Source organism: Ictidomys tridecemlineatus, chromosome 7, assembly GCF_052094955.1.
Source record: "Ictidomys tridecemlineatus isolate mIctTri1 chromosome 7, mIctTri1.hap1, whole genome shotgun sequence".
Classification (NCBI taxonomy): domain Eukaryota; kingdom Metazoa; phylum Chordata; class Mammalia; order Rodentia; family Sciuridae; genus Ictidomys; species Ictidomys tridecemlineatus.
In genome coordinates, this window is record NC_135483.1 from 101,970,159 (window position 1) to 101,982,826 (window position 12,668).

The window sequence follows — 12,668 nt, forward strand, 5'->3', positions numbered from 1 at the left end:
TGAAAGTTGTAGCTAGGTGAGACGTGACTCCAACTCTCTCTCTTCATCTCTCTGATGCTGTTCTAGGAACTGGTGGCTGGTCCCCAGCAGATTCCAATGCTCAACAGTGGCTGCAGATGGACTTGGGAAACAGAGTGGAGATTACAGCCGTGGCCACGCAGGGAAGATACGGAAGCTCTGACTGGGTGACGAGTTATAGCCTGATGTTCAGTGACACAGGACGCAACTGGAAACAGTACAAGCAAGAAGACAGCATCTGGGTAGGACACTGTTTTCTCTCCCCATGAATAAAACTGAGATGCGCTGGTGGTAACCAGTGGGTGCTTCTGTCATTTTCCTACACCCAGATTGTTGGTGGCTTAATAACCGTCAAGAGCCGATTCAGAAATAATTTGGTCATGAATCAGCCTTGACTCCAGTGTGGCTGTGTCGTTCCTGGGGAAACTGGGTGTCTGCTGTGCAGTTTACTGTGTGCCTCCATTTCTGGCAACTTCAATAATCCTCTGCCTGATTCTCAGTTCCTTCTTCTGTAATAGAGAAATACACCAACAAAGTCTGATTGTTAATGAGAGGGTATTCGTTTACTATTTATCTATTGTTTGTTTATTATGTACCATAATCCTTTGTAACAACCTAATTGACTCGGTTAAGTCAGTTGGCCAAAATTACCCAATTTGTGCACTTTGGCCAAAGATTCTTAATTCTTGTTTGACTTTAAATCTCAGTGATGAACACTCTGGATCTAAGATTTGAAAGCCACTGGGAAGGGTTAGAAATATGAAATAAATTACACACTTTAGAATTATACTGAATTATAAACAATCTTCAGCTTAGAGAAGGAGTGTTTGCTCCAAGTTGCAAAGCAGAACTTTCTTCCTATCTCCTCCGCCTTACACTCTTGACTTCAGTATTGTTATGAGGCTGTCAGCAGATTGTAAGTGGAAAAGAACAAGGAGAGGCACAAAGAAAACTTGCCTGCCTTTGGAAACTCTTGCTCATGAATAAAACAGTGGGTTAGTCTATGCTGCTTTTAGTTTACTGGGGGGAAAAATCACCATTACTTTCTAAATCCATAAAAAAATGTGAAGATTTAGCCATTGATAAAACAAACAACAAACAAACAAAAAACTCTTCCCTAATCAGAATCTCCCTACTTGCCTCCCTGTGAAATCAATGACAACCAGAATTTTAAATTGCTGTCAGTTTCATGTGCATGTTTCTGTATTAGCTCCACTTTTGGAAAAAAAAATACTTTCTGTTTTGGATTCACTATTATTTGCCAATTGCCAGGCGTTCACCACTCCAGGTTCTAATTGAACATAGTAGTAAATTAACGATAAAGATTGATCATAGCAATATCTTGAGAACATTACTATTGCCATTTTTTTATTGTTACTAGTATATGAAGTTGTAATATTCATAGAAGACATGGGTTTTCTTCAGTTTTAAAAATAGTTTTTTTGAAGATCCTTTTTTTCATTTCAGTGTTGAAGTCACCATAATCTTTTACAAATTTCTGTTTGGTTTTGTTTTTAGTTTGAACTGAGAAATGAGCAGACCTTCAATTTTGAGGAGCAATTTTAAGATTTTATGTTGACTTTAGAGGGACAAATAGATGTGGGGTTATTTATTTTCTCTGGCATTTTCAATCAGAACTGGTTGTTTTTCAGATGGAGCTGCAGTTTTTGAGTTATCTAGTCTCAATTTTTTTTTTTAAACTCCAAGTTTCATTTTCTTCAGAACCAAATGACCTGCTTTCAGCCTACTCTCTGGATCAGGATGTATTTCAAGGGATGACAATTTCTCTGGGCTTGGGGACAGCTGGCACAAGGTCTCTTCCATGTCCATGCTCCTATTAGTTACTTGTGTTTCCAAGTAATTTCAACTCCTTAAAGACAGAAGTCTCTCTTTCATGTTTCTATACAGCCCCTGGGCCTGATTTTAGTGGACATATGAGGCTCATTTTAGCAAGGTTATTAGAACTGCAGAATGACTAAGACTCTTAGAATTGGAGAGGGGGTAGAAGGAGGAGACTATCCCATCCTATACTTCATACCCCAAACAGCTTCAACATTGCTGAATAGGTGAAGGATGCAGGGAAAGAGAGGTACAAGATCCTGTGTGCAGCAAGGCAGAAAATTCCAGTTGCAGCATCCTCAGAGATGTTCACAATGCCTGCAGGGCACTTAGGAAACAGGCAGCTTTAGGACCAGCTTGTCAGCTGCAAACACTGGGAGGAGTAGTGATTCCAGAAGAGGTTATCACAATTTCCAGTTTAAAGTATAAAATACAGTGGCATTTGCCAGGAACACCATAAGTCATGGTATCTGCAAAAAAATGGGTGTCCACTTATACTAACACTAGGAAAACTAACAACCATTACATCAATGACATGTCACGTTTACACACTAATGTATGTGTGTGTGTGTGTGTGTGTGTGTGTGTGTGTATGTGAATATGTGATTCTATAAACTCTGGTGATTTGCTCTTCATATCTCCAATAATAAGGGGCTTGCCATCACAGTGATCAATCCAAGCTCAAAACTGGCGGCACCATGATTCAAAACTAAGATTTATTCTTAAATATATCTGTAGTTTGTTTATTCTTTACCCCAATTAATTTTTTAAAAATTCATATATTCATGTATATAAATTTATGTATATATATACATATATATACATATTAATCTCTCTCACTTTAATTGTTACCCTTGTAAGCACTAATCTTTGAGATAATATTAAATATAACTGTTTAATTTACACAGTGCTGAATTAAAAATGAGAAAACAGGTCTGGGGTAAGTAGCTCAGTGGCAAAGTGCTTGTCTAGTATGTGTGAGGCACTGGGTTTGATCCTAAGCACAACATAAATAAAATAAAATAAAAAATAAAATAAAGTTATTATATCCATCTACAACTAAAAATAGTTTTTAAGTGAGAAAACACCATTAACAGATAACTGTGTTTGTGAATGTTGTCAATGTTGCCTAAAGTGTCTGAAACTGTTTAGCTGGATCTATTGAATCCAGATTGAGGATGTTTTACAAACGTTTCACAAATATATGTAAAATCTGCTTTGTGACTAATGCTCATTGATACTTGTTTCAGACTATGCTGTTGCATAAAAGAGATTACAGTTTTTCTTTTTACTTTTTATTGTTAACTTAGAAGGCTATGGATTCACAAAAGCTTAGCCTTATAAGCAAAGTAAAAGCAACAGCCAAACAAGAGGTTTAGGTAAAGCTGTCTAAATGGTTTCAGTTTAACTTTTCAGAGAAAAAGCCAAGACTTGAAAACATCAATAACAAGTACAAACTTAATTAAGGAGAGTATACCAAGGAGATAATCTCTTGAATACACATTTTCACTTGGTCTTTTTCAGAGCCTCAAGTTTTCGATGTGATAGAGTTTATAATGCTTTTTAAAAATGATTTATCAAATAATACAAATATAGCACATTTTGTAAATAGTACATCAATTTGCCAAACCTTGAAAATTTTATTTTATTTTACAAAGTTCATTTCAGGACAGGAATCTTTAAAAAATACTTTTTCTACATATAGTAACAAATCTTCATAATTTGTTAATTATAATTATCTCCTGATAATTCAATTTGGAGAGTTTCTGATTTGGCACTGAATGAAATGTTTATGAATAAGACCAACAAGCAGTTGTTTAATGATGTACCATGATACATGAACAAGCCAGAGTTCCTGCCTCACTAAATAATCAGGCATAATGTGTCACATAAACAAACTTAGCAGATCAAAAATCTCTTCCTGTTTGGTGTGAAGATATTTTGAAGCAAGATAGATGATAAAATTCTAACTCCAAGAAGCAATGTAAATCTTTTGTTTGGTAATGTGGAAAATTTTATTTGGAATTAAGAGAACCTCTTAATTAAATCCTCTCAGACCACTTCCTGTCTCCATTCACCTTGAAACCTACATCATAAGAAACACTTACTGTTCTTGTTATACATATATATACATATAGGTAACTTTTCCTTCCTGAGTTCTTTGTGTTTCAAGTGTCCAGACCCTTTATGAATCCCTGTAGGGGTCCTACATACAAAGAAGGGTATGTGAAAACTCCTTCCCCTCTCTGAGCATTGACATTTTATTTTTTAGTACTTATCAGTCTTAAATTTCGAACACTTATTTTATAATAATCAAACGATTGAGATCCCCTTCTCAATCAAGTTTAGCATTCAGGTTTTTATTGAGGTATAATAAATATCATCATATTCACTTTTCCAGCCTCCTTAACATATGTATCAAAAAACTCACATAAAATGTCTCTATCCTACTTAGAGACTTCAATGTTATCTAAAAACTTACACTCTCTCTCTTTTTTCAGTATATATACAAACTTAACACAAAATAGATATTGAAGGCAAATTTTGAGAAACCTGAACTTTCAAATTTCTCTTTTGCCCAATAATTTGCCTTTTCTAATTACAATCACATAATATCAGTGGCAAAGTTAGTCCTGTATTTGTAAAACAATTTACTTTATTTGACTTGTGCAATTATAATCTGATAAACCCCTTTAAGTTACTGATTAGAAGCAAACATTTGATGCTGGTAGATTTCTCTGAATTGACAGTGAAGATATTAGCTGATTCTGTTTTACTGATGTATTCACTTCTGTCTTCTTAGTCTCCATTTAATTAGTCACTTTCAAGCAGTCTGTGAGGATGCAAGCCCATATTCTAATCTTCCCTATGTGATAACATGGAGAATCATGAGTGAGAGATGCAATGATCATAGTGACATGGAACACTGGGGAAGGAAAAGAAGTTAAAGAGTTGTGTCCATGACTGAAAGAAGGCCTTTTGCAAGGCTGGTACTTATATAGGAAATGATAGCATCTTAGAATTCAACATTTAAACATTCATAGTGAATTCTTTTGCTTCTTTTGAGTGTCTGTATCCTGGGATTCTGAAAGCATTGCTACAGTTCCTCTTTATCTGACACTCAATAAAGGCAGGCACTCAGCTAAGATCATGAAGGAGATTAGTTAAGTTTCTTCTGTGATCCTAATGAGTTGCTTTTATTTTACAGAAGAAGAAAATGAGGTTTCAAGAGGTCAAGATCTCAGCCCATATCTCATAAGTAGTGAAGTGATGGGGCCAATTTACAACCCTAGCTCTGTCTGTCCATAAAGCCTAAGCAATTAAATTACTATATGATATTTCAGCCATTGTTGAAAACATGACAATTTTCAACCCATATTCTCTTATAAAGGAGATGGAACAACCTGAACTGAGATTCAGAACACATTCTGCTCCATGATAATCTAAGCCAAAATGGAAACTGAAGGCCACCCTGGACTAACTGACATGGTGACTTCATGGGAAGACCTGTCGAGCAAAGAGATTCCTAGAATGGAACCCCAGTTGGTTTCTCACACAATGTGGACACAAAAATGTTTCATTATCATCTTCTACAGAATGGTTCTTTGCTTCTCTTCATAACAAGGATGTTTATCCCTTCCCCTCTCTGCCACAATTCCCTACTACCAGAAAAGCTGTTTCCCTCCAGCCCAGTGTCCCAACATACACAACAGCATTCCATGTGGCTGATATTTAACCCTACACTAGCACTTTATTAAGATCTTGTATTTTATTAATGCTCAGTTTGCCTCTCCCCAAACAAGACCCATCAAGTTCTATACCATGGAATCTTTTGGCCTATGCAATATGATGGCCTCTGATCTCCTGTAGCTCTCTGGAGTCTGTCAACAGAGAGGGCCTGCATTCATTACACAGCATATTCCCACACAGAGGTCAATTGAAAGAATGGATTATACATTGTAGTCATCAGTTCCCCGATTTCATCCTTGAGTGACTTCCAAATTCTCTGGGAGATGCTCTCCTATATTCGTGATTTATACACATTTATTCTGCCAATTTAGCTTAGAACTTCCTGAGTATTGATCACTGTTTGATATAGTATTTTAAGCCTACCAATTTCAGAAAACAATTTGAGAGGGAGAATCTCATTACCATCAACATATATCTTTTAAGCTCTCATTATACGCCAAGCACCGCACTAGTTGCTGGGCATACTAAGGGACTTAAGATGTGGTCCCTTCCTCCCCTGAATGCATAGGATGATTAATGAGAGAAATAAATGACACTTTGACACAGCATGTGCTTATGTGAATAGTGCTGATGGCAGTGCACATGTGCAAAGTTGTTGGAGAGGGTGTGCCTGGGAATGCATGACTGGCAGGGACTTAGATGAGTTTAATGGGCAGGGACCATGTTTAAGTTTCTTTGGCTTCTCAGCAGTTACAGAGTGTTTTATGCCTAATACAAATTCAGTCCGTGTAAGAAGACAGGAAAATAAAATGATAGGAAGGGAGAAACATTCACAGCAAGAAAAAAAATAGTATAAGAAGCCCTACAGGAAGATATCAAATTGCATTTGAAACACAAAGAAATAATAAATTCAGATACAAGATTTCCCTGACCAGTAATACAAGATAAATCTGAAGAGGGAGACTTGACAGAATGTATATACCAGTACCATCTTTTTTAAGCTATCATCTAAGAGTGTTGTGTCATTTGTTAGCCATTTTGTTTTAACACTTTGTTGGTTGATAACAAAGGCTACATGTAGGAATCTGCATATTAAATATATTTGCCATGATTTTGTTAATAGCTCTCTCATTTGTTCTTTCACACATATAAAGTTTTAAAACAGAGATTAATTAATAGTTGGACTTAATTAAAAGCTCAATAAGAACTTAGCATACAGAGGATCTAACTTCAGATTTAATGGAGTCCTCCAGTACAAAAGTAATTTATCACCATGTGACAAACCAACAGAAAATAGGGTCAGAGGGAAACACAGAGGCTTTTGATTAAGGCCAGCTTCCAGTTGCACTAGCAGTGGCTTCATTGACCTTGGAAACGTAACTTAGCCTCTCTATATTGAAATTTTCTTCCCTTTTAGGGAAGGTGTATATCTAGAATCTTCCAGATCCATTGCACAAATTCTTCTATACTGCCTTGCTTAGACTTCTTGGTTATGGACCATCCTGTGTGTACAGTGGAAAATACATGGAGATGAAGTTTGGACTTCTCTTAGGAACCAATTTAAGACAATCCAGTAAAGACCCTCAAAGCCCAGTATTCTTCTTGAGTTGCCCCAGTGGTTCTGTCCTTAGTTCTTTGGCTGACCTTAGGTGGTCTTATTGCTGGACAAAACACGGAGAAAAGAAGGAAGAGAGAACAACTCTCCAATGAGACCTGGGAAAGCAACAGCTGGTCTTTGCCCCAGCATCAGTAGGTTTCTCTCCAGCCCTCTGGTTCCACACTTAGCCTTAGAAACTTCCTCACTGAGGCCCATCTGTTTCCCCATCTTAATGTGAGAATTTTCTGAGAGGTTTCAGAGAACTTCCCCACAAGGGGTCTATTCCTTTTAAGGAGAAAATGCTCTCATACGTTTTCACATGTGGCATTTAAACACATCCCATGGACAGGGAGTCAACATGCTGTCTTCAGGATTAATATTCATATGGACACTTTCTAGGCAAGAACAGATGTTTGCAGTACCCTATAAACTGGTTGCATTTGTAATAGGATAGGATCCAGCAGCTGATATCAAAGTAAGAAGGATGATCTGCTTAAAATTAATTCTCCTAAATCCACTGCTATTAAATTAATCTTATTGTTAAGGTATTTAGTGATTCACAGGAAACTCGACTTATAATTGTATTTGCAATATGTATAAACCTGTGAGCATTTGGAGACACCCACCTTTGATTAGGAGAAATCAGAGTTAATATTTCAAATTTGACATGCAGAAGCATTAGTTTTCTTTGGGTTTTTAGAATCTAAATGTATTGAATTATGTTAGATATAAAGAATGAGGAAAAGATCTTTTAAACTATCCTTTATTCACTGAATTTTTAACTATTGTGCAAATTGTGTTTCATTGTTGTTGTTTCCTTCCACATATTACCTCAGCTTTGAAGTCTAACAGAGATTCTGTGACTCTGATAGATTATTAAATCCCTAGGAGGTGCATTTTCCTCCTTTGAAAAGGGAGTATAATGGGGATGCTAATCCATGTGATCTATGAAGGGGAGATTCTCAAAAAATGAACATGCATCAAAATGTCCCAGAGGGCTTGTTAAGACACAGCTTGCTGGGCCCCACCTGCAGAACTTCTGACCCTGTAGGTCTGGGGCAGGATGAAAGTTTGCATTTCTAAAAAAATCCCAGGTGGCATGATGCTGGGGCTTCTAGTTGGGACCTCAGTTTAAGAACCATTGTTTGAACTTTAAATTGGAGGAGTTAAGCACAGTCTAAAACAACCAGGGCTATTATGGCTGTTAAAGGTGGGTGCAGGTGGGACACCTGGTGAAGATACCCAGAGAATGCCAGCTGTCAGAGATTGCTTTCTTTGGAGGTTTGTATATAATGAAGAAGGTAAGCTTAATAAGTCAGCAGTTTTTAATAAACTAAATGCTCAGTGGAGAAGGTAAGATCTCCTTGTGGTTACAGACTAAGATAGTTACCCAAAACAGGCTCATTAAAGACAATTAGCTCAGAGTCCTAGTACTAGACCAGAGAGGTAGAAGAAGCACCTGAGGGAGTTGCTGACGCCTAAAGAATAAAACTCTAGGCCCAATCTGAAGCCTCAGGTGTCTACTGGGCTCTAGCCAGATGGAAAGAGTCCAGGCTTTGCAGAAAACTTAGGAGCCAAAGAGTCTCTCCAGCATAAAAAAAAAAAGTTCAAAGAAAAACAATCTTTAATAAATTTATTAAATTCATTGTCACAACACAGCAATTTAAGGAAAAAACACAACATGGTAACAAGTTTCTGACTGTTATCTAGGAGTTTCAGTTTTGTTTGCCTAAGGTTAGTTGGAACTAAAGTTAACTAATATATACTAATAAAAGGAGAAAGGCCAAACAAAATAAGGTGAGCAAAGTGGAGAATTTGTTTCACATACCTGAGGGATTGCAATTGTTCATGTAGGAGATTGTCCTTCCCACTGCTATAAACAAAGGGAGCCGCCGTGGTAGATCCTGAATTATGCCACTGCATCTCACATCTTACACTTGCCTTCAGAATAATTCTTTGATTTAGTGTTTTGAGACTTTTTCCAGAAATTTTCCCCTCACACAAAAATATTACTAGAACAGAGAAGGAGCCCTAAGAATAGGGAGAAAGTTATTTTAACTAATGAACATCATAGGTGCTTTTTGTTTGGGAAGGGACTTGTACTTAAAAAACTATCCCTGAGAATCATACACCTCTAACATCCTGTCTTATCTGATTATAATTTAGGGTATCAAACATCTGCTAAGCTCATTCTGCGTGCAATAAATTAGGGAGGCTTTAAAATTAGATATAGGCATCTCTCCCACAACAGGTGAGAGAGATGCATGGAAAGATGTTCGATGAGACTATGCCCAGATGCACATACAGGTGAAAGTATGAAGTTTCTGACTTGTTGGTAGAGTTACGTGCTATAATTCTTTTCCAGAAGTGATTTCGACTTTGACATGTTTCAAGTTTCATCCAGTCTTCCTTCCCCTATGGCATGTTACAATAAGAGACGGTCAGAGTTCCAATAACAGATGGTGAAACAGAGTATAAGGGATGGATAAGGGCTAGGGAAGTAAATATGTGCACGTTAGTGCTTTGTTCTAGTCCACACAGTGAGTCCACTATCCACGGATATGGACAATCTGAGTGTAGGAGAGAGAAAGGAAAACATAGTGCTGGTGGAGACATCCATGATCTACATCCATGTTACTCCAAAGAGGTGAAACTTTTCTTCCTTTTGCTTTCATGCCTTGGTCTCCCCAGTCTTTCTCAACTTGTGTGTGGTTCTGTGAGATGTTATGTTTTGTTTCAGACATTATGTCCATATGACTTCTATAGGAATGTGAGAATTTATGAAGGTGATTATAGGAGTGGCATCTTAAGCCAACTTAATGAACAGATAATTTAAAGGGACAACAAGTGCTTGCTCAATAGCTCTGCTTGCAGACCAAACCCTGGAAACCCCTTCCACCAAGCTGGGTGGTCCAAAACTGCTCTCACACAGAAATACCTGGCTGCATTGGTACTGTAGGTATGCACATGCAAGTGCACTTCTGATGATGACAGCGATGATCAACCACTCTTCCCTGCTCAGTCCATGCCAGCTTCCCTCTGAGATGTACCCAGGGAGAAGCAGGTGACTAGGAAGACCTGAGCTTATGCTTCTTTATATACCTCCTCTTATTCCACATAACATGGTGGAGGTGTTTTTTTTTTTAATGGATTTGTCACTTAATGAATAATTTCTGAAACAATTAGATGACAACTCAATAAATGGCTTTGTCAATTTTCTGTAATGGAAAGCCAAATTATCAGGTGAGAAAATGCAAAATCTTTCTTTGCATGACATTGTAGAGAGGTTTTAAAAATAACTGCAAAGTTACAAAAAAAATTTGAGGACTCTAAGTTTGAAAAATCAATAGGAATTCATCAAAACCAATTTTCCTGGAAACTTGAAGTCATATATTTGGCTTTATTTAATGTGAGGATGTTAATGAAAACTTTGTTTTTAGAATGTGATCCTAGTATTTAAGCTAAAGTGGATATATTACCTTAATGTGTGTGTGTGTGTGTGCGTGTGTGTATATATATATGCATACATTTTAGTATTAAAGATACATATGTATATAGTTAAATTATATGCATTCATATTGATAAATTTAAATATATTTGTACATATTTAAATAAATTCTAATAATATATAAGTTCTGTGTGTGTATATATACATATGTATCATTAAATTTCATCATGTTTCATCTTGATTTCTCATTAACTATAAATCTGTTCTTTCAAAAAAGTTTTTAGCTATTAACATATTTTGAAATTTTTGAGTCCATTTATTTTGTATTAAAAATCTTGATCTTATAATTAAATATCACAATAATGGTAGCATACGTGATGCCAAATTACTGCAAGTTTGTGCTATTCCCTGCCAGTGTCTTAATGAAGTGCTGAAATGAAAGAGAGACAACATAACAATTTCTGTTTTCTCCACTCCTAACTCCATGGACACTGACAATTCTCAGTCAGGTATAAGGAGGTAACATTTGCCATGGGAGTTACGTGAAAACTTCATGAATTAATTCCTCTGTACATTAGATTTATGTTAATAAGGACATGCAGAGCCAGGCAATGTGGTGCATGCCTGTAATCCCAGCGGCTCGAGAGGCTAAGACAGGAGAATCACGAGTTCAAAGCCAGTCTCAGGAATAGAAAGGTGCTAAGCAACTCAGTAAGACCTTATCTTTATGTAAAAGTACCAAATATGGCTGTGGATGTGGCTCAGTAGTTTAGTGTCCTTGAGTTCAATGCCTGGTACTAAAAAAAGAAGAAAAAAAAGGACACATGGAGTGATTTATCCATGAATAAGAAGGATTATTTCATAGAATTGAAAATGAGTCTTGCTATTTGTTTTTTTCTTAAATCCACCTTTTTTAAGCCTGTTATAAACAATTGTGCTAATAATATATACTAAGCATCTACTATGAGTCACATTTGTGCTAAATACTTTTCTAAGATCTGTCCTGCAAAGGAGAGATTACCCCCATTTAAAGGTGGTCAATAGGGTTCCTGGAGTTAATCACAAGCCTTGCTTCAGGAAGAGTAGCAGGGCTGTAATTTCAATTGGAGGCAGTTGAACTTCTAGCCTTTGTCTCGGGCTACACAAGACACAATCATAATAAACAAGACAGTTCCTTACTTGCAAATACAGATATGCCAGCAACCTTACTTTAAAACATAATAACCACAATTCTTGGACACAATCATAATTTTTCTCTTCCTCTAATCAGTATAACCCCTGATAAAGGAACATATTAAGTGTTTGTTAATTGTATTGCTCTGGTGTTTAATGACTTATGTGATTTTCTCATTTAAACAAGAAAACAGTAGACAAAGAAAATAAATTAATGCGTTTTGGCATAATTGGATACTACTTATGCTTGTTGGACCCAAAAGCATAGCAGATTCTGAATTATTTTCAGTTTGAACTACCTTTGTTTATTCAACAATAAATACAGTGCTCTTGGTAACCTGTGACTGTACCCCAGGGATTTAGATAAGAAGATAATGGGGAAGGGAGGATTTTTTTATTCAAACCAGAGCAGGATTATATCGTTTCATTTGAAACTCTTTTAATTTAAGTGTACTTAATAAAACTCTCCTTTATGAGCGGATTTGGAGCATGAACTTTGGATTTAGGCAAATCTGAGTTTGAATCTCCGCTTTGTACTAATCATATCACTCCAAGCAGCATTTTGTATCTCTGATTCTTAGAGTTCACATCTGTAAATGTTTATAAAAGCTCCAACAGAGTACTATAAAAATTCATAGAGGTGATCTATGTAGACTTCCAATGTCCCTAATATATAAGAAGTACTCAAATGAATAGTATTTGAATCTCAACTTGAAATAAAGAATGAATGCTGACCAAGACTGTGTCAGAATCCCAAAAGGCAACTTTCTTCCCTTAAATGTAAGATGTCAAGTACCTTAAAATTAACACAGCTTATGTTCTAGGGTATATTTTGCTAGGCCAGTGACATTTGCAAATTCCAGAGGCTATGGCCTGCAGGTACCTGCTGGTAAAAGAAGCAGG

The 12,668-nt window shown here is 36.5% G+C and overlaps 1 protein-coding gene across 2 annotated transcripts in view; it reads left to right on the forward strand.

Moving 5' to 3' along the window:
• Positions 1-12,668, forward strand: part of Cntnap5 (contactin associated protein family member 5) — a 790,097-nt gene that overhangs the window by 208,161 nt on the left and 569,268 nt on the right. For both annotated transcript variants that reach the window (XM_021721849.3, XM_078017259.1), the window contains exon 3: positions 67-260. In XM_021721849.3, coding sequence (XP_021577524.2) covers positions 67-260 — 194 coding nt within the window. The remainder of the gene's footprint in view (positions 1-66; positions 261-12,668) is intronic.